The sequence below is a fragment of the Hesperophylax consimilis genome, chromosome 13 (assembly GCF_061612785.1).
Source record: "Hesperophylax consimilis isolate HC1 chromosome 13, BYU_Hcon_1.0, whole genome shotgun sequence".
NCBI classification, from domain to species: domain Eukaryota; kingdom Metazoa; phylum Arthropoda; class Insecta; order Trichoptera; family Limnephilidae; genus Hesperophylax; species Hesperophylax consimilis.
In genome coordinates this window covers 24936920-24957873 of record NC_142848.1, presented here as the reverse complement: position 1 = coordinate 24957873, position 20954 = coordinate 24936920, and the positions used below count along the sequence as shown (strand labels likewise).

At 33.3% G+C, this 20954-nt stretch overlaps 2 protein-coding genes across 3 annotated transcripts in view; one reads left to right on the top strand and one right to left on the bottom strand.

The window, feature by feature from the left end:
• Positions 1-18615, bottom strand: part of LOC149418662 (carbohydrate sulfotransferase 11-like) — a 190196-nt gene extending 171581 nt beyond the window's left edge. For both annotated transcript variants that reach the window (XM_089638905.1, XM_089638906.1), the window contains exon 1: positions 18470-18615. The gene's annotated coding sequence lies outside the window, so the exon portion shown is untranslated. The remainder of the gene's footprint in view (positions 1-18469) is intronic.
• The window catches only part of LOC149418660 (uncharacterized), a 241522-nt gene that overhangs the window by 197926 nt on the left and 22642 nt on the right, over positions 1-20954 (top strand). Inside the window, exons 4-5 of the mRNA XM_089639144.1 lie at positions 19539-20195; positions 20853-20953. Of these exons, the coding sequence (XP_089495270.1) occupies positions 19545-20195; positions 20853-20953 (752 nt within the window). The 5' untranslated portion in view covers positions 19539-19544. The remainder of the gene's footprint in view (positions 1-19538; positions 20196-20852; position 20954) is intronic.

The following is a 20954-nucleotide window of genomic DNA, read 5'->3' as shown; positions in this document are numbered from 1 at the left end:
TTATGAATTGAATTTGTTTTATGAACATCTATAGTCAAGGTAGTTTTTTTAATACCATATTGAACTTAATTAATGTTACATCCTGTCTTATATTTATTATCTTGTCAAGATATCTTGGCTTAATATTACACCTTCATTACACTAGAATAAACTCCGTAAAATAAATGGTTTTCTCACTTTTCACGAACAATATTTTGTTTTATTACAATATTTTTATAAATTTCTAATATCTTTTATTCTTATTAGAGCATTACAGTCACTATGAGGAAATTTTTAAATGGTTTTATTTTAGCTTTGTATTTAGTATATGTATATTGTATACTATCCATGGTATTGTTTTGACTTGAACACACATACACAAAATAATAAAATATATATAACTGTCGATTTCCTGAAAATGAATAAATAAATATAGAAGCATTTTTTTAATGGTTAGTTTGATTGCGTCACAGCATTTCTTTCGTAGTAGTGCAGGTTTTCAAACATCGGTAAATTGTTTGTCGGGTATTTTTGTATTTTTTTCACTTAAGTAGGCTTAACCAGATTGGTGACGGTGACGCCACACGCTAACTAGATTGGTGACGGTGACGCCACACGTCACGTCCATAGATTTGGTGTGATTTTGGGAGACCCCAAATTAAAACTTTGAATAATATTTAAAATATTAAAACTAATTAATATTAATTGATTTAAAATAAAAGGGACTAGAGTTCCTTATTAGAAACGTCCTTTTTGGACGCGTGGTCTACTGCGCACAGAACTACTAGTTACATAGGTATACAAATCACCTGCCTTTGAGAGTATTCATCTACCTTGCTCCGCATATATCAATAAGCTTGTAATCAAATATAATGAATATCCCGTATACTGTGGAGATAATGCGGCTTGCGCTATGCATAAACCACTAGCTACAGTTTCCCACTGCACCGCGGTCCCCCATACAACGATAGAGACATCGATAAATGTTTCAACAGAATGAGCCATGCGGTAAGAAAAAAGACAAGTTTGGTTATTTCGAAAAATAGACTACATCGGGTACCTCCCCACCTTCCTCTTTTCCATTTTCTGCCCCTTTCCACTACCTTCAGCCTCACAGCACATAACATACCCTGATTGTGGATACCACAGTCCCGCCGACTGCTCACATTAAAAATAAAAATCAATATATGATAATAATATCAAAGACTGCACCTCGTGGTAACAAAAAGGAATTCTTATAAGCAAGTGTGGTTATTTTAAAAAAACCACAATTCGTTACAAGAGACTCCCGGATTATGAAACTCCCAAATTTTGAATATTTGTAGGCATACGAAAGCTGAAAGGGGATAAAAGATGGGGAGTTAGAAGGTTGGGAGAAATATTTCAATCAACATTTAGATTCTAATTAAATAATGATGCTAAACAACTAAAATCCAAAACTTATTTTGGACCGGATCTTATTCCGTCATTCGTTTCAAAAAGGCTGTTTAGGGGCCTTATAAAAACCTCTTGCATATATTTATAACCTTTCACTCGTCTCCGGAATATTTCCAGCTGTGTGGAGGATCTCCAAAGTTACACCACTACATAAAACTGGTGATAAAACTCCGGTCTCTAATTACTGACCAGTGTTTCTCTCCGGCCAAATTGTTTGAACTTAGAATAATTATTCATAAATATATTTATGCCCAAATAAGTTGAACCCTTTGACCAGCAGCACGGTTTTAGGTCTGGCAAATTTACTGTTTTACAGAGAATGTATCTCAAGCTCTTGATAGTAACAATCAAATAGACGTATTAAGACAACGACGTCGCAAAAGCTTATGACTCGTAAATTCGCTTACTCTCCTGAATAAATCTTTGGATTTTGGATTTGAATTTTCATTGAAACTTTTAAACTTCTTTCTAAGTTATTTCTCAAATAGACATCAATACGTAACGTATGGTATTATCAACTCGACTAACTTTATCAAAAGCACTGGTGTTCCACAGGAGTCGAACCTTGGTCCTTCACTATTCTCGATTATTATAAAAACTATTTCTTGTAATATAAAGCTTAGAAAATTACTTACAGTACAAAGCGACATAAATTCTATCGTCAAATACAGTCACGCTATTAAATTAAGATTTCATTTTAAGAAATGCTCCATTATATGTGCCATCAAATCAATTTACTATAAAACTACAACATGTCTCATTTAAATTGTTCTTTCAAAAGATTTGGGAATCACCCAACATTTCATGTCCTCATAAGTGCTTTGAGTGCTGGTTTTTGGGCTAAACAACTCCAACTTTGCAGTTCGGCCGCGATTCATTTACACTAAGTACATATCATTTTGGAAAGCGGCTCAAGAATATGCGAACCAATGAATTTTACTTACTTTCTAATGGTAGATAAAGTTAAAAAAATTGTTTTTGCGTTATTTATATAGATTTCGGGTATTATCCGTGGTTATATCCCTCGGATTTTCTGTCTGGTGTCCCAGCACATTAATAACTTCACAGATAGATGGAAAACTGCTCTGCTGATAGCATCACAAAACCTTCCGAACGGCCATATCTATATTCCTGATACAATACAAAAAATAATTATTCTATGTTCCCCACGATTTTACAAAAGTGTTCTTTTATTGTTCCGAGCTGCACAACTAACCTACCATTAATAATAATAATAATACTTGGATGACTTTTATAGCGCCGTTTTTGTGCAAAAACACCTCAAGGGCGCACGAAGAAGACTTACTGATATAAAATATTGCTAATTTATTAAAAATTATGTCAAATTATTTGTATTCCTGTTAAAAACGGGGCTGCAGGCTTTTAACAAATGAATTGACAGGATTCCTAACAAACTGTCGGTAAAACACAAATATTTTATAGCTGCAGAACTAACCTACCATTATTAATGCACGAAGAAAACTTACTGATATAAAATATTGCTAATTTATTAAAAATTATGTAAAATTATTTGTATTCCTGTTAAAAACGGGGCTGCAGGCTTTTAACGAATGAATTGACAGGATTCCTAACAAACTGTAGGTAAAACACGGATATTTTATTAGGATGTCGGAACACGGGTACATAATTTTTTTCTCATTATATTTATCAGGAAAAGCACAGCTGCGTAAACACGTGTTCCGATATATTCTGAATGGGCTCATATTTTATTAGGAAATGGATTGTAATCACGTTTTTAAAAGTATTTTAATTAATCAGACACACTGTTAAATAAACCTGATATTTTTCAATGGGATTTTTCACTTAATATGAATACCGTTAAAAATGTGTAGAAGATTTAAAGTTTATTTTTCTGATTCTTACCATTGTAATAACATGTATAGTTTTAATATTTACATTCATAATTATTGATTTGAATAACCGCACATTCTGAAACGGTTCCAATTGGCAATTGTCATTATGACATAGAAACCGCCAATGTCTGGTAAGACGACTGCTATTAAAAATGTATTCGTTAACATAAAAATACCTACAATATCGTTTTAAAAAATTCCTTCATTGATTTTTTTCGTGAATAAAAAAGAAAAAAAAACCGCGAAAATACCCTATTGAACATTGAAAAATTTAAAAATCGTATTATTATTTAACAAGGTATGATATTGTTTATTTTTTGGCTATAATAATTACTTCAAATGTACATTTAATATAAAATATTTAAAAAAAATTGTATACCGCCGTTTTCGTAAAAAAAAGCCCCAAGGGCGCTGTTGTTTGGATTCTAATGTTGGTATATAAGTGAGCCCAATTATTTTCGATCGTTGTGGTGAAGTGTAGGGTCCTTCTCACGTATTCCGTATCATTGCGCAGAGGCGATAAAGGAATGACAACAGTTTACACTAGTTTGACGCTAATGGCGGTAAAATGACCGAGGGGTATTCCCGGAAGCATTCTACAAGGTAATAACGGTAAAAGAGGCACAGCTGAATGTCTACCTGCATTTGCAATTTCCTGTTGCAATAATCGATCTGTGTGTCTGCAATTAAGATACATATTTATAAGATTCTATTTGTTTTGCTGTAAATATTACACACACTGGAAAATATACTTTTACCTAGTGTTCATTTGACGGCCTCCGTGGTTTACACGGAAAAACTTACTGATATAACATATTGCTAATTTATATAGAATCTCTACAGAAAAAAACGGGACTGCAGGCCCTTAGCGAATGAATTGATAGGATTATAAAACTTTTAGTAGGATAAGAATGTACAATCACGATGTAGGAGCACGTGTTAAAATTGAAATAAAATTCCGAATATTTCCGCATTTCGTCATTGTATATTATTAAGCCAAATGGAGGAGCATGAACATGTGTCTCAGCCACTGTATCCAGATTGACTATTGTGCGATATTCATTTGAAATAAATTAAAAAACCTAACGAAGTGTGTTTTTGGCAGTAAATTTGCCTCATTTCGTGTGAAATTAATCAAAAATTTTCATTCTTTAAAATTCTTTCCTGAACAGATATAACAAAATATATGTATTTGTATCACAGATATCACGATCCAGAGATGTGCTTTATTTCAAATAAATCCATTTCAAATGGAAATGCAAAATGCAAAATGGGTATTTTCCATTTTGCATTTTAAATGCTTTTCTAAAAACCATTTTGCATTTTGCATTTTAAATGCTTTTCTCAATGCATTTTCCATTTTAATTGCTTTTTTGCAACATTCTTCCTACTATCTCCACTCATCTTTTTTTATAAGCCCCAAATATCAGTCGGTCCTCAACCTCGCTATGAGAGATAATTTACATTTGTCAAGTTGCTCCCTGGTAGGAGCCCTGGCAATTGAGTGATACCATTTCAAAAAATACTGAACATGGGGCCATGACGCTGTAATATTAAATGTTGGATAGCAGTTTCTATGTTTTTACGTTGGCAACATTAGTCCCTCGCAAATTTTTTGTGGTTTCATAATCTGTAGTCGTGGTGTTTTTCTATTTACCATCATGTAATATGTTTGCTCTACATTGATATCCATTATTAAATGACAAAAATGTTTAAAAATTCTATAATTATTTTATTGTTTGACTTGAGAAACCATTTTGCATTTTCAATGCATTTTGAAAATAGGTATTTTGCATTTTGCATTTGAAATGCTTTTCTAAAAACCATTTTGCATTTTGCATTTTCAAATGGAAAAATTTTGACCCATTTCCATTTTGCATTTCCAATGGTTTTGGATACCCATTTTGCACATCTCTGAATATATCACAGTGAAAAATTGTATGTGAGCAAGAGGAATGTTGGTAAATACCTAACTAATGAGATATAATAATTAAATGATATAGTTAAAGCAAAATTCCTGTTGTGATACTCTTTTTCAGGAAAAGAAAGTCATTTATTATTTTCAAAAAAGTTGTTCCATATATTTTCGTATTTACCTAGCCTCATTTTTATTTACACCATGTTGAATTTTGAACCATTGACTTCTGTGCTCGTAGTCAAGGTTCTTATCACTGTGCCATGGACTCCCGTGCATTTTATATTACATAATAAATGTTTATACACGGTGTCCGGAAACAAGTGGTAAAAGCGATAACATGGTGTATTTACATATTCACACAGAGAGTGCTAGATTAAAAAGACTATTGGAGCCGTGCGTACGCTTCAACGCATTTTGAAAGCCAACATATGAAAGTGACAACTTAGTAGAAACCGATTTTGTTAAAAATTGACACAAACAATTCCAAATTCAGACTCCACTTACTCGAAAACGAAAACTAAAATCAAAAAGTCATGCTACAGAATCAACTGCAAATATGATGCAGATTCACCAGTTTGTCTTTTAGCATTAGTTACCGGACACCACGTATAGTATATAAAGTAGTATGGTAATTGTTGCTAATCGTTCAGAACGCAAATTCAACACTGTTTGTAGACTTTAATTAATCTTGTGCAGAATTTTATTTTTGTGAAAATTGTTGAAATCGTTAAAACAATTGAAGTAAGTGTTTTTCTGAATTGATAATTTTTCCCTCGTGTTGAATTATAATTGGTTTTATTATGATTTGTTTTTAAAAACAAGTCAATGAATTGATTTCTTTTATAATTTAGAGTCTAACAGTCTTACTGAAAAACGTGGTGTAAATATTTAGTGAGGAATAGGGTCAGAACAGCGAAAAACTTGACTTATTACCATGGCGTTTGTTTGATTTAACTGTCTTAACCATGCTCAAGGCCGGCTTTACCACACACACGTTGAATGGACGTGTAAGAATCTAACTATCAAGACGGTATAATATATAATTGTACATATATACTAAATACCTTGGTAGGTACTTAGAAACAAAATACGAATGCTTCGAACAAATTAATGACTAAGCGGGAAAAACTTCAATTGACATTTCAACACAAAAAACAAGTTACAGTAGTAGACAAAAATGATGGCGCTGCGATCGTTTAAAAGTTTAAAAGGTTTTAGATTGCAACACCAAAATGGCTATAAGGGAGATGAAAATAAGATTGCGAAAGCGCAATCGTTCTCTTTAAACGCATAATTTTAACCGAACGGCAGCGTTCAGAAATTAGTGATACTTTTCAAAAGTAGATTAATTCTACAGCATAGACAATTTTATGCAAACTTTTTATTATCATTATTTAAATCTTTGTAAGGAAGATAATTAAAAGGTAAAGCAATTATTTAGGTATTTCTGAAATTTATCTGTCGAAATAGCCGTGTTTTATTTGTTTAGTAAATTAAAAAAATAATAGTTTTTTTTCCGTTGTACATTTTTGTCTGTTTACCAGTAAACTATAAATTTCGAATGTGGAATATAACCTCAAAACTGAAAGTAAATGGTTTAATTGTTTTATTGATAATTAATACATACGAAAAAATAATATTTTTACAGACACGACCGGCCAGAAAAAAGTTAACTTCTTAAGTAGGATAAAGGGAAAATTATACTTTGAAATATAGAAATTAGTGATAAGATAAAGGGAAAATTATACTTCGAAATGTAGAAATTAGTGATAAGATAAAGGGAAAATTATACCTTGAAATATAGAAATTAGTGATAAGATAAAGGGAAAATTATACTTCGAAATGTAGAAATTAGTGATAAGATAAAGGGAAAATTATACTTCGAAATGTAGAAATTAGTGATAAGATAAAGGGAAAATTATACCTTGAAATATAGAAATTAGTGATAAGATAAAGGGAAAATTATACTTCGAAATGTAGAAATTAGTGATAAGATAAAGGGAAAATTATACTTCGAAATGTAGAAATTAGTGATAAGATAAAGGGAAAATTATACCTTGAAATATAGAAATTAGTGATAAGATAAAGGGAAAATTATACTTCGAAATGTAGAAATTAGTGATAAGATAAAGGGAAAATTATACTTCGAAATGTAGAAATTAGTGATAAGATAAATGGAAAATTATACCTTGAAATATAGAAATTAGTGATAACATAAAGGGAAAATTATACTTCGAAATGTAGAAATTAGTGATAAGATAAAGGGAAAATTATACTTCGAAATGTAGAAATTAGTGATAAGATAAAGGGAAAATTATACTTCGAAATGTAGAAATTAGTGATAAGATAAAGGGAAAATTATACCTTGAAATATAGAAATTAGTGATAAGATAAAGGGAAAATTAGACTTTACAATATAGAAATTGGTCTACAACACCACCGCAGCATCCCACCAGAATTACTGCACAAATGTAATTTTTATGAGTAATATAACGTAAGTTAAAAGTGTAGAAATAATTCAGAACACAGGCAAGAGGTTTATATTTTGCTATATACTAGGATAACAAATGTATCGCCAACTCAATACTCAAACTCAAAAAGTGTGTGGCAACGTTTAGTCTATAATATTGTATTATGTATACAGAGTGTATCGGCAAGTACCCGACAAACTTTAACCAGCTATTCCTCAGCACATTTGGAGTAAAAAATGTTATGGGCGCTTTGCTGTCCGGTAACATTTTTTTTTCCATTAAAAACAAAAAATAAATAAATCCACACTCCGTCACTGTCATTTGCATTGTTTCTCGTGTTCAACAGCTGTTATTAGCAAGTGTGTCAAAAAGTGTCCTCGCTCTTTCGTACACACTAAATAATAATAGTTAAAAATGAGACGAATGGTGCCGTGCCATTTCGTAGTGATTGTAAAAGCGCGCCAACGTAGGTACGTACGTACATTATTCAACGAAACTCGAACAAAATATTGCCAGACGGGTTTTCAAACTTTGACAAAGGATAAAACATTGGTGACATGTGGTGAAAATATGAATAGTACATTTTTTATTAAAAAAAAATGTTACCGGACAGCAAAGTGCCCATAACATTTTTTACTCCAAATGTGCTAAGGAATAGCTGGTTAAAGTTTGTCGGGTACGTGCCGATACACCCTGTATATATATATGTTAAAAAATAAAATGTTACCAGATTCCGTGTTACCTTTACTAGTAGGTTCAGTCCACGGCTATCCTACGAAAAGCTGCAACGATTTTTGGCGTCCTAAGACAAATTTATCGGAAACACAAAACAATATTTATTACAAGAATGATTACGGACTTGTCAGTATTCAGAGCTAAACATAAAACTCACATTTTTAAACAGTCATAAAAAGTCAGAAACTTTTCACCTTAACAGTCCGCGACATTGTAAATAACTTATGTTAAAATGTAACCATTTTTTGTAAAATTTATAAGCTTTTTAAGGTTATTTCATAAAAATTTTCCAGTCCAAAGAGTTTAATTTAACCAGTCCTAAAGAGCCTTAAATTCTCCAGTCCAAAGAGTTTCAAATTCTCTAGTCCTATAGAGTCCTAAATTCTCCAGTCTTTTAAAAGAAATATCAACTTTCTCCACTAATCTTCTAATAAATGTAAAATTAATAGTAATGAAGGGTAAAATAGCAAATGTAAAATCAATATCCAACGTTTTTACTATAGTGTCCTCTGCGTGCAAAAAGTGTGTTTATTTGAAGTGACCAGCCAGATAAGTATGTTTTCTCTATCTGTTTTAAATAATAAGTATCTTTTTCTAAATTTGTTTGTAAATAATAAAATTAGATAGAGACAAGAAAATCGTAATAAATTGTTCAGCGCCTTTGAGGTTATTTTTCTCAAAAAACGGCGCTGTAGAAGTTTTCAAAGTATTATTATTAAAGGTTTGCAAATGTTCAATAAACTCCCTTTAAATGTTAAGGAAGCTAAAAGTCTTTAATCGTTACTTTAGTTCGTTAGTTCTTTCTTACCAACTGAGCTAATGGGTAGAGCGGTGTCCCGGAAAGACAAGGGTCCTGGGTTCGAGTCCTAGATGTGACCGTATCCTTTTTCTGATTTTTCTGTTTCAGATTTTCGTTTATAAATCGCTAATATTGTCTTCAATAACTAACTTATTTATTTATTTATAACGTCCTTTTTAGGGGCTTTTGCCGTTGAAACGTAAAATGTATTTAGTATTTATTACACATAACTGAACTGCCTCGGTAACAATCTTTTGAATGTATTTTGTGAGAAATTAAAGATGTCTACTGACTTTGTATAATTATTTCCCCCATTAGTATTCGGAGCAATGGGGAATACATATGGTAGTTCGTCCAGAATTTCTGCACTGAAATAAATCTCGGATTCTAGTATTACACAGTGGAATAATATTACTTAGATTAAAATGTACTGCAACAGTACAACTACTGCACCGGGGTAATTACAGAATTTTGGTCTTGAGAGCGAGATTTTTATCTGCATTGTGCGCGCGTGATCAATTTGCATGAAATTAGCATACAGAGCGCGAGTTTCTTTCCCGCATCCTGTACTTGCATACAAGGACTATCTATAGAGGCATGCCACCAAGAACCCCGTAGCAGTCTCTCTTTCAGTTACATGCGTCGTTGACGAGAAAGAGGGAGAAGTAACAATTAACAACGGAGATTACAGCAGAATGGTTGCATCTCGCGGCAGATCTGCATTCAAGTGCATGGATGATGTCAAATGGGACGATCCTATTATCATCATTGCAACTCACACACAGAATCACGCAATCGTCATCTCGAAGCTATAAATAATCTGAATACATCACACGTAATCGTCAGGGTACGTGTTTAGTGCACAACGGTGTCAGGGATGGTATTCCCAAAAACAAGGTGTCCGGATACTAGAAGTGCAAGAGCGAAACTCGTGAATCTATGTCATAAGCATGTAACAAATTCTTCTTTTCATTTTTTTCGCAACTTAAAGATTCAAAAACCGGGAGCCGGGTCTTCGCTTCACCTCATTTTAGTAACACTGTAGCGATAATTTTTTTCAAACATGAAAAATCAGTGATTTTTTGTACATTTGCTCCACACAGAGGCCCTTGGGAAAATAATTTCTCTTATCGCCTATGTCATCTTTCGTCACACTGTGGAGGGTCTCTTCTCATTGTGTAGAGGGTCTCAAAGTGAGGCAGTTCTGGGAAGGAAAAATGTATGAGGGGTAGGTAGGAATCTGGAGGTCAGTGTGTCCAGGACTAACGGATGTGTGAGTCCATTCTTCCCAATCGGCCTCTTCCGATCCGGCCATAAAAATCAGTAAGATTTAATTCCTTTTTATTAAATTTCTTTCATGACAGACAGTAGGTAACTGTACTGGTATCATACCCATACAGGCAAACAAATTGATTTCGTATTGTTTTGCTTTAAATGTAAATTAATAGCGTGACTGCCATTTGAAATAATTCTGAAAATTTCATATAATCCTCTAAAACAACATATTAATACATACAATGAAAAGTCGGTAATTATTTGACATATCGTTATGACTGCACGTAAATCTCGTAAATGTTTTATCAGCATCTGTAAAAATTTACAATAGATATTAATATGTCGTGTTTTATGCTTGAATACAACCAAAACGTATAATAATGTTGTCCGTATCTTCCAAGTAAATTTTAGGTGCAAGCAATTTTCTTACCTCCCTTTTTTGTCGGGAAGTGGCCCTATGAAGTGATGGGTTTCCCAGTATTCGAATACGAAAGCTCAAAATAAATAAAAACGAAAGTTGTACAACACAAAATCGCCTCCAGTGTGATGTAGGCTAAACACTTCCCCACTTATAACACACTAGTTTCCGGACACCGTATATAATAGTCCTGCCAATAAGAATGCATGACTCGTCCAAAAATGCGCGGAATTCTTATTTCGCTTTGTAATTTCAGAAAATTTACTGGCTTTTTAAGGACCACGGCTCAGTGTTCAGCTACTGAGCTTTTAGCCCACAGGTCGGGGGTTTTACTCACGGGTCGCAAGAGTAGAAGGGTCTCCTAAGAGTAGAAGGGTCTCCTATGAGTAAATTTAGACGGATATCCTAGGAGTAGAAGGCTCTCATATGAGTAAAAGGGTCTCCTAGGTACAGAAGGATAATAAGTTGAAGGGGTCTCCTTGGAGTAGAAGGGTTTACTCGGAGTAGAAGGGTTTCCTGTGAGTAGAAAGTTTTTGTGCAAATTGGCTACATCAGTTTTCTTGCAAATCGGTATTCTATGATAGGTACCTATATTATTTAAAATGTAGTTTGACAACTGATTATATCGTTGGTATTTTTTTAGATTGATAAAGGTAAAGAGGAATGCTTCAATTTTTTTTTGGGCTTTCTTCGCTAATTTGAAAATTAATTTCTTGGGCTCAAAAAACTAAGGGAAGTCAGTCCTTCCTTGTTCAAGGTGTCGTAAGTGATTGAAAACATCCATAAGTCTTATTATTTAGGAACTGTTGGCTTCTTTTAACATTGGCTTCTATTAGCCTAGTAATCTTATTTTGTTGTGTTCGTACAAACAGGTCTCCAATTCGTCTTGGAAGGAGTTTATAATAAATAGTTCTTTTAGATCAATCAGGAATTTAATTAATACTCCGCGTATTATAATGGTGACTCAGTAGTCGACCTAACTAGTAGCTGGCTAATTGGAATCTGAAACAGTAAGTTTCTTTTAGAGCCTTCCCACTGGCCCTGGCGACTACTGGACACTGGCTCCATCTTGCGGATTTCCACGCAAGCTCTATGCACTGCCATCTGTGCGTGCATCTATGAAGCTCTTACTTCTCAACATTAAAGTATTTATCGGAGGCTTAGTTTTAAGATGAAACTACTCTAAGTTTAGTATAATATGGGCTGTGAAAAGTCAGAAGGAATTAACCATCACGTTTATCTTGATTGCAATTCTCTGGAACACAATGCGCTTTCGGGATAAGGAAATTAAAGCTTACAGTTCTGTTTAAATTTCACCTTCATTACAAATCACACAAAATACAGAATGAGAAGTCATATGAAGCCCGTCGTCACATGGGTCGGTAAGCAATCGACACAAACCAAATTATGTAAGATTCTGCGCAGAAAAATTCCACAGATAGCAAACACAATTTTCTGCCAGGGTCTTGCAACTTTCGTCTTGTGTCGATTGCTTACCGACCCGTGGGATGACGGGCTAAGGGGACCGATTGTGCGGCCATTTTCACACAACCTTAAATATTTTTAATAAATATTATACTTTACCTTCTTTGTAAACATAATGAAATATAAAATAAAAAAAAACATTTTGATGCGCTTAAGTTTAACTTAAAAATGATTAAATTTACGCAGGAAAACAAATTTGTCGAATGTAAATTTAAAATTTTGTCCCGAAAAAGCATTTTTCACGAAGTTCGACTTTTTAATTTTATTTATCATTATATTAATATAGTAAGTTGGTCAAGATTATTTTTAATTAATTAATGTTGTTAACTCATAAAAAATGCCAAAGCTTACTCTAAATCATGAAATATTGAATTTTTTAATGGCCAATATTTTATCTTTTAAAACACAAATAAAAAAGTAATACATATCCGTATCTACTAGATACTTGCTTAACCTTTTGATTAAAAAAGTAATTATTCATTTTGGTTTATTATTTCGGCCTGAAATCAAATTTTAAGTTTTGTATGAAAAATGCCGCGCAACCGTTCCTCTTGATGATATTAGATTTAAGAATATGTGTAGAGGCCTCGACCAGCAATCCGGAGGTCGCGGGTCCAATTCCAGGCGTGCGCAAGTAAATTTTATTTGATTGAAATAAAAATTTTAAACTTTTTGTGTTTCAGAGAATTTGAATAATTCATCACATTTCAAAGTTAATATTCAAGTTATGTAAAAAACTGGTCCCAAATTATAACAGAACTTTTACAGAATTTGATTATTAACTTTGATTAATTGTTTAAATTCTGTTTTGGGATGTTATGCCGTGTTGGGCCTCCTCGCTTCGGACAGTTTTACAGTGACTATCTCATGAGCACTGTAACGCTGTCCAAAACATTGGCCATAGAAGGAATAAGCGCAACACGGCATAATACCCAAAAAATAAATCACGATAATAGTTTTGGCCATGAAAATCTCAAAACATAAATCATAACTGCATGGAAAAACTTTTTTTACGTTTTCATATCCAAGCTACCGTTTGTTAGAGGTTAAAGTATATGTCGAATAAATGTACACTTTTATTAAAAATAAAAACATTTTCCTGTAAATGTGAATTATTCGGGAATCGAGCATAACCTCTTATCAATAACCACAGGGTTTTCCAATAAGAGGTGTTATTTTGAATAGCCCGCTATTTCGGTAGATGTTACTTTTGAAGCTGTCAGTTTTTGACATTTGACAAGTAGAAACTACGCCATTAATAAAAATGGAACGATAAACGCTTCAACAACGCATTGAAATTTTTAAAATTCACTTGAGTGAATCAAATGCAAATCATCTTGAGCGATGAGGCCCATTTCCACCTCGGTGGCTTCGTCAACAAGCAAAATTGTCGCATCTGGGGCTCGGAAAACCCAAGAGTTATTGTTGAAAAGCCTCTCTATCCTCAACGTGTGACTGTTTGGTGCGGTTTATGGTCCGGCGAGTCATTGGACCTTACTTTTTCGAAAATGAGGCAGGAGCAACAGTTACGGTGAATGAATTGCGCTATCTTAACAAACGGACTGCAATCTTTAGAGCACAGGCGTCAAGTAGGTATGCTGTCCTTGTTCTATCGGTATTACAATGGAAGATGCTCTGAGGAACTAGCGTCATTGATCCCTTCGGCACCGGTGCGTAGTCGGGATACACGCCAAACGCGCGCCCAACATTTGTACACAGTTGACACTTGTCACATGAGAACGGGTCGCTTCTACGATTCGTTCTTAAGTTCAACAGCTCGGCTGTGGAACGAACTGCCGGCCTCTGTGTTTCCTCCCTCCTACAACATGGGACTCTTCAAGACCCATGTTCACTCCTTCCTCTCCAAAAAAAGACCTTCCACACAGCATCCCCAAAGATGACATAGGCCCCGAGGGAAATTATTTTCTTCAGGGCCTCCTGTGTGGAGTAAATATAAAAAAAAAAAAAAATCGAGAGATGATTAATGATTTTTTATGGCCGGAATTGGATGGTATTAACAAGACGGCGCTACGTGCCACACAAGCAACGAAACCATTGATCTTTTACGATTGAATATGAAAATAACACCTCTTATTGGAAAACCCTGTAGTTGCGTTTTTCACATTAGCTCCACACAGAGGCCGTTGGGAAAATAATTTCCCTCATCGCCTATATCATCTTTCGTGACATGTGTAGAGGTAAAAGTGAGGAAGTTCTGGGAAGGAAAAATGTATAAGGGGTGGGTAGGAATCTGGAGGTCAGTGTGTCCAGATGTAATGAATGTGTGAGTCCATTCTTCCCAATCGGCCTCTCCCGATCTGGCCCAACACGCTGTAGGTGTGCAGACATGAAAAATCAGAAAGATTTAATTCCATTTTACTAAATTTCTTTCTTGACAGACGGTAACTGTACTGGTATACAGTACAGTTACTAGTATACAGTACTGTACAGGCAAACAAATTGATTTCGGTATTGTTTTGCTTTAGATATAAATCAATAACATGATTGCCATATGACATGGTGCGCTCTGACTTCTGAATATTTTATATAATCCTCTAAAACAACATAATTACATACAATGAGTCGGTAAATAATTGTTTGACATATCTTTATGACTGCGCAAAAGTTCTCGTAAAAGTTTTATCGGCAACGTTAAAAATTTGCAATAAATATTAATATGTTGTGTTTTATTGCTCAATACAACTAAAACGTGTAATAATGTTGTCCGTGTTTTCCAAGTAAATTGTAGGTGCAAGCAATTTTCTTACCTCACTTTTTTTTTGTCGGGAAGTGGCCCTTTAAGTGATTTATCGTAGCAGTAATGGGTTCCCGATTCCCGACACGTTCGTGTGGGTTCAAATGGGCGTTCAGAACGATTCGACGTGTAGAGCGGATGAACGAAGAAAGTAGCGAAAAAGGAGAATGTGAATGGTAGAAGTTGGGGGCGCCCGAGAGAGACATTGATCGAGTAAGTGAATAAAATACGTGACTATTCTATCATCAGCATCGTGTGGCGGTTCATCATATCTGCCACATGTGATCAGTGTGATGGTTAGTAAGTTAGGTATGGTGAAGTGACCTTTTTTTGAAGCTATAAGCCTCAGGGTGTTTCGTTTAAATACATGGTGTCCGGAAAGTCGTACCTAGTACAAACGGGAAACTTTTCATTTTAATTCACATTTGGTGTAGATTTTGAGGTAAAACTTTTTCTGAAATGAGCTTTCGTTTTTGAGTAAATCTAGTCTGAAAATGGAATTTTTTAGGACAGATAAAAAAAAGAATCAGTACTTATAGGTTAATATTTTTATGTATCGTAGCGTAGATCCGGATCGAGTTTTTCTAACCCTTTAGTTGCCGAAAAAAATTAAAAGTAATAAAACAAAACGAAGTGCTCCGATAACAAAAAGTGCTTTTTCAGTTCTCTATATGATTAAGATTAAGATTCTTCAGTTTCCCGTTTGTACTATGAGTTTCCGAACGACATGTATAGTATATTTCACTAGATTTTATAACAAAATCGGCGTTTTCGGTTTGTAAACAGTTTCGATACAACTTGGGACGGTTTGTTATAATATTTTCTTTGTTTTTCCCATACGTTTCGAGGAAATATCACGCGTACAATGATTTGACTGAAAATGTGTCCTTATTTATCTAAATATAAACAGTTTCCAAAGAGTGATAGTTTCTCTGAGACCAATTTATTTAGGTGTTGGATAAAGCTGTATAAAAGTTACCACATGGGGGGCTGAAGTTCGTTAGAACTCCCTGTCACGGATATAAAAAAATAATTTTATAATCAATGTTAATATGATGATGCCCTTATCAGATAATTATCAGATAATGAATCAGATAATAATCAGGTAATGAATCAGATAATTACCAGACAACGAATCAGATAACAACCTGATAGTGAATCTGATAATAACCCCATGATAAATCCGATAATAGTCTGATAATATAGATAATAATCAGAATATAATCAGATAAAAATCAGATCTTATCCCGATAGTTATTCAGATAATGAATCAGAAACTAATCAAATATAATCAGATAATAATCAGATAACATCAGATAATGAATTAGATCCTAATCAAATATAATCAGATAATATCCCGATAATAAATCAGATACTAATCAAATATAATCAGATAATATCCCGATAATGAATCAGATACTAATCAAATATAATCAGATAATAATCAGATAACATCAGATAATGAATCAGATCCTAATCAAATATAATCAGATAATATCCCGATAATGAATCAGATAATAATCAGATAACATCAGATAATGAATCAGATCCTAATCAAATATAATCTGATAATATCCCGATAATGAATCAGATACTAATCAAATATAATCAGATAATAATCTGATAACATCAGATAATGAATCAGATCCTAATCAAATATAATCTGATAATATCCCTATAATGAATCAGATACTAATCAAATACAATCAGATAATAATCCGATAATGAATCAGTAATAATCAGATAATAAATCCGATAGTGAATCAGATATGAAATATCAATCTAAGAACCTAAAATAGGTTCTTAGTTTTTTAAAATTTAAATCGATTCTTCACTTGGCGACCATTGCTATTGATGTGAACGTTTTATGAATAGTTTTTTATATTCTTATTTAACTCAAAACATGAATCTAAGAACCTAAAATAGGTTCTTAGTTTGTTAATATTGAAATCGATTGTTCACTTGGCGGCCACTGTTATTGATGTGATAGTTTTAAGATTAGTTTTTTTATTCTCTTATTTAACCCAAAATATCAACCTAAGAACCTAAAATAGGTTCTAAGTTTGTTAACATTAGAATTGACTGATCACTTGGCGGCCATTGTTATCGATGTAAAAGATTTAAGATTAGTTTTTTTATTCTCTTATTTAACCCAAACTATGAACCTAAGAACCCAAAATAGGTTCTAAGTTTGTTAAAATTAGAATCGACTGATCACTTGGCGGCCATTGTTATTGATGTGAAAGATTTAAGATAAGTTTTTTATTCTCTTATTTAACCCAAACTATGAACCTAAGAACCTAAAATAGGTTCTAAGTTTGTTAACATTAGAATCGACTGATCACTTGGCTGCCATTGTTATTGATGTGAAAGTTTTGAGATTAGTTTTTTCATTCTCCTATTTAACCCAAAATATGAACCTAAGAAACTAAAATTGGTTCTTAGTTTGGGTTTAATAAAAAAAATAACCATAAAATAACATTATTACTATCGTTACAAAACTATTTTAATATTATTATGCAAAACACAACGTGAAGAAAATAAGTCAAATTATCCGTTTTTTAAACGAAATAGCCCTTAAATGAACTATTTTCCATTTTCGTTTATTGAAATAGTACTTTCTCGATTGTTATATTGCGTAAGTTTATTAAAAATAAAATGTGCCTATCAACCGTGTCCCACTTTTCTGTATATATATCGTATATTAAGTATATTTTGGTTAAACACCCTTCGTTTGTCAAAATAACTGAACTATTAAGTAAACTTTTACCTATTATACATTATATTATTAAATGTAATATCTGTTTCAAAAATATACCCATTTAAATAATAAATGCAGAAATAAAATAAATACTTACAAGGCTTAAAAACTATTTTTCCTAGTCAATTATTATTATGAAGAATTAAATTAATTATTATGTTACGTAAAAGTGAAAAATATTTTACTGCAACAAAATGTTTGGTTCACAAATTGCAATATTTAATTATGAATATCTATTCAGTATTATTACGTTATGAAATGAATATAATGAACGCAAGTTTTATTAATAAACGTGTGTCACACTCGCTTAATTATTTTATCATAACATGTTTTTTTATAAATAAATCAAATTGTTTAAAAATATTCCTACAACTTATTAACTAATTTGATTACGATGTTGTTACGTTGTTATGTCAGATCTGTTAAGATTTTCAAAATACTCATGCGCGTGACATTCAAAAAGAAAAACAATGAAAATATCTTTAAAATTTCGCTTTTAATGAAATAACGCGGCATGCTTTTATGAATGTAATTAATTGTTATATATTTTGGTTTTATTTACCTTTCAGCAAGATGAACAGTCACTATTATTTATAACTCGTGGAGAAATGAACCTTTGCGATGTATTCGCATGTACGGGATCGTGCGGAGCACGCGTGTTCGGCCTCGCCGGTACGAGGCCACTGCCACACGCGCCGGCACATCCGTTCTGTGCGGCGGCCGGGGCCGGACTGAACGCGAAAAATTCTAAAAGCCTATCCGCTGCTACTTTCCAACCCCCACTACAAAAGGAACAAGCCGTAAATACTGGCAAAAATGTGTTCATATTCTTGTTTTTTCCTTTTTTGCGAGGTGTCCTAAGGAAACGGGTGAATTGCGCGCGCGGGCGGTCGATCGCTGATCCGCGTCATGGGCGCCACCGCCACCCCGCGGAAATTTTCCAAAGTTTCTGCGAAGAAAAGCTTGCGCGGTGTTCTACGTTCGAAATTTGAATTTTTTATGGTTTCCTCCTTTGAAATCCGCGCCTTTATTCTGCGATGTGTGATTAATGATTTATCGTCACAAGAAGAGCAGATTTCTATTATGCTCTTTAGGGGATAATTGAATTTCCCTGCAAAAGTATTTGGTCTGTTTTCCAATAATAATAGTAATTTGTTATTTTGTATAAGCTTTATTTTATTATTTGACCATTTATTACTAACAGATAATTAAATAACGATAAGAAAAAACAGAAACCAGTTTTAAAATTGCATATGGCATAAATATAATACTAGTATATTGCATAAAAAATGATTAATCTGCATTAATTAATTATTAATTTAATTCACTTCCAATCGTTTATCAAGCCTAGTTAATTATTGTATCATTATTTTCATCTCAAATAATATTTATAAAACAATTAAATAGTTTTTTGTCTGTCTTAAGTTTGTCACACACGAGGAATATGTGAATGTAAGAATTATATAAACGGTAAGATTTTCTAGCAATATTTGGACATTCTTGCCACAGTTCATATTTACCAGGACTGTAATACGTACCCATGGGCTAAGATAGATTCACCTTTGTATTATCGAAGCGATGAATTTGTGAGCTTTCAATTGAAGTGATTTAATTATATTTTTTTGTTGCAGGTTACGATGGACGATACGTCATCATCTACGGTGCTTCAATACATTAAAAACCTTCTCCCTGAGTCGTATATTAATAATATAACATCATTTTGCATTATACCAGACATTTATTTTGAAACAAAAAAACCAGATGTTGTAATTACCACTAAAAACAGCGAGTTTATCCAATTTAAAGATCGCCAAGTTATCAAGTCACTTTTGCTTGAACCACGCGTAGAAATCAAAGAAATAATTCTACATAATACAAAATGTAACCCTCAAATTGTGTATTTACTTAGAAGCAAACAGAAAGTTCACGTAGTTCAAGAAAAAGATGATGAATTAATTGTTTTAAGTGTGATTTCTGACGTGACTAAAGTGGAATTGGACGATGAGATTTCATCAGGAGATGTTCAGATTAGAATCTGGCTATTTGATGATGCTATACCTGTGGTATTGAATAATGAATATAAGGTTGATGATGGTGAACACTTTAGAGGAGATATGGAAAACGAAGAAAGAGATGAGAGGTTTGTTTCTTTGGTAAAAAGCAAGCTGTCAGAAGCAAAATTGAATACGGCGTACAGCGTCCAACTTCTAGAAGAGAAGAGGAACTTCAGACAGCAGATTATGTTCTTCTCGGAAGAAGAGGCGAGATACAGAGAAGAAGTAACACAGGTACGTATCTACAATATGTACATATTTTAAACAAGTCGTGACATCAACATTTCTTGTCAATATTATAAATAACCAAATAGAATCTTCCCTCTTGGCCATAATCAAAATCAATGTCAGTCACCGTGTACTAAAAAAAACCCGAAACTTTTCATATTCCTTTCCAAATAACCAGCTTTATCGATCATAAATATAACATCCATCTTGGTGGCAATATTTCGGACAAATTTACCGATAGCCTGCAGAACATTACAAAATTTCTGGATTGTTCTCACTTGACTTCACTTGACCCAAACTTTATTGTCTCTTGTTTTACATACTTATGGTTATATTTTTACATATTATTGAATGGCTGATATTTATTATTTCTTTGTACTATTTTAAGTTTGCCTCTGTCTGACTGTTGTGTACCTACTCTTTCTGGTCTTCTTAGTTTGGCGTTCTGTATAGATCTAACCGATTCTTCAAAAGTGACAGCTGCTGTCCCCGTGTAGATCTGTCCAATATGATGATACCTCTGACTGTAGCTTCATTTATTTTTATTTTTTATCTGCTCTCCTCTCTGAAGCCAGTGTGACTATGGCATCCTCGATTGGTGAATATTTTGAGGAAAGTACCTAACTGGTGGTCCTTCAATTCTGATTTTTTTTTTCTTTTAAGGATGCTGAGAAAGTGGATAAACTCTTTGGAGGAGAAGTTTGGCAAAGGATTTACTGTGGAAAGTGGGTCATAGGCCTGCCCTTGACAAATGTTTCCGACGGG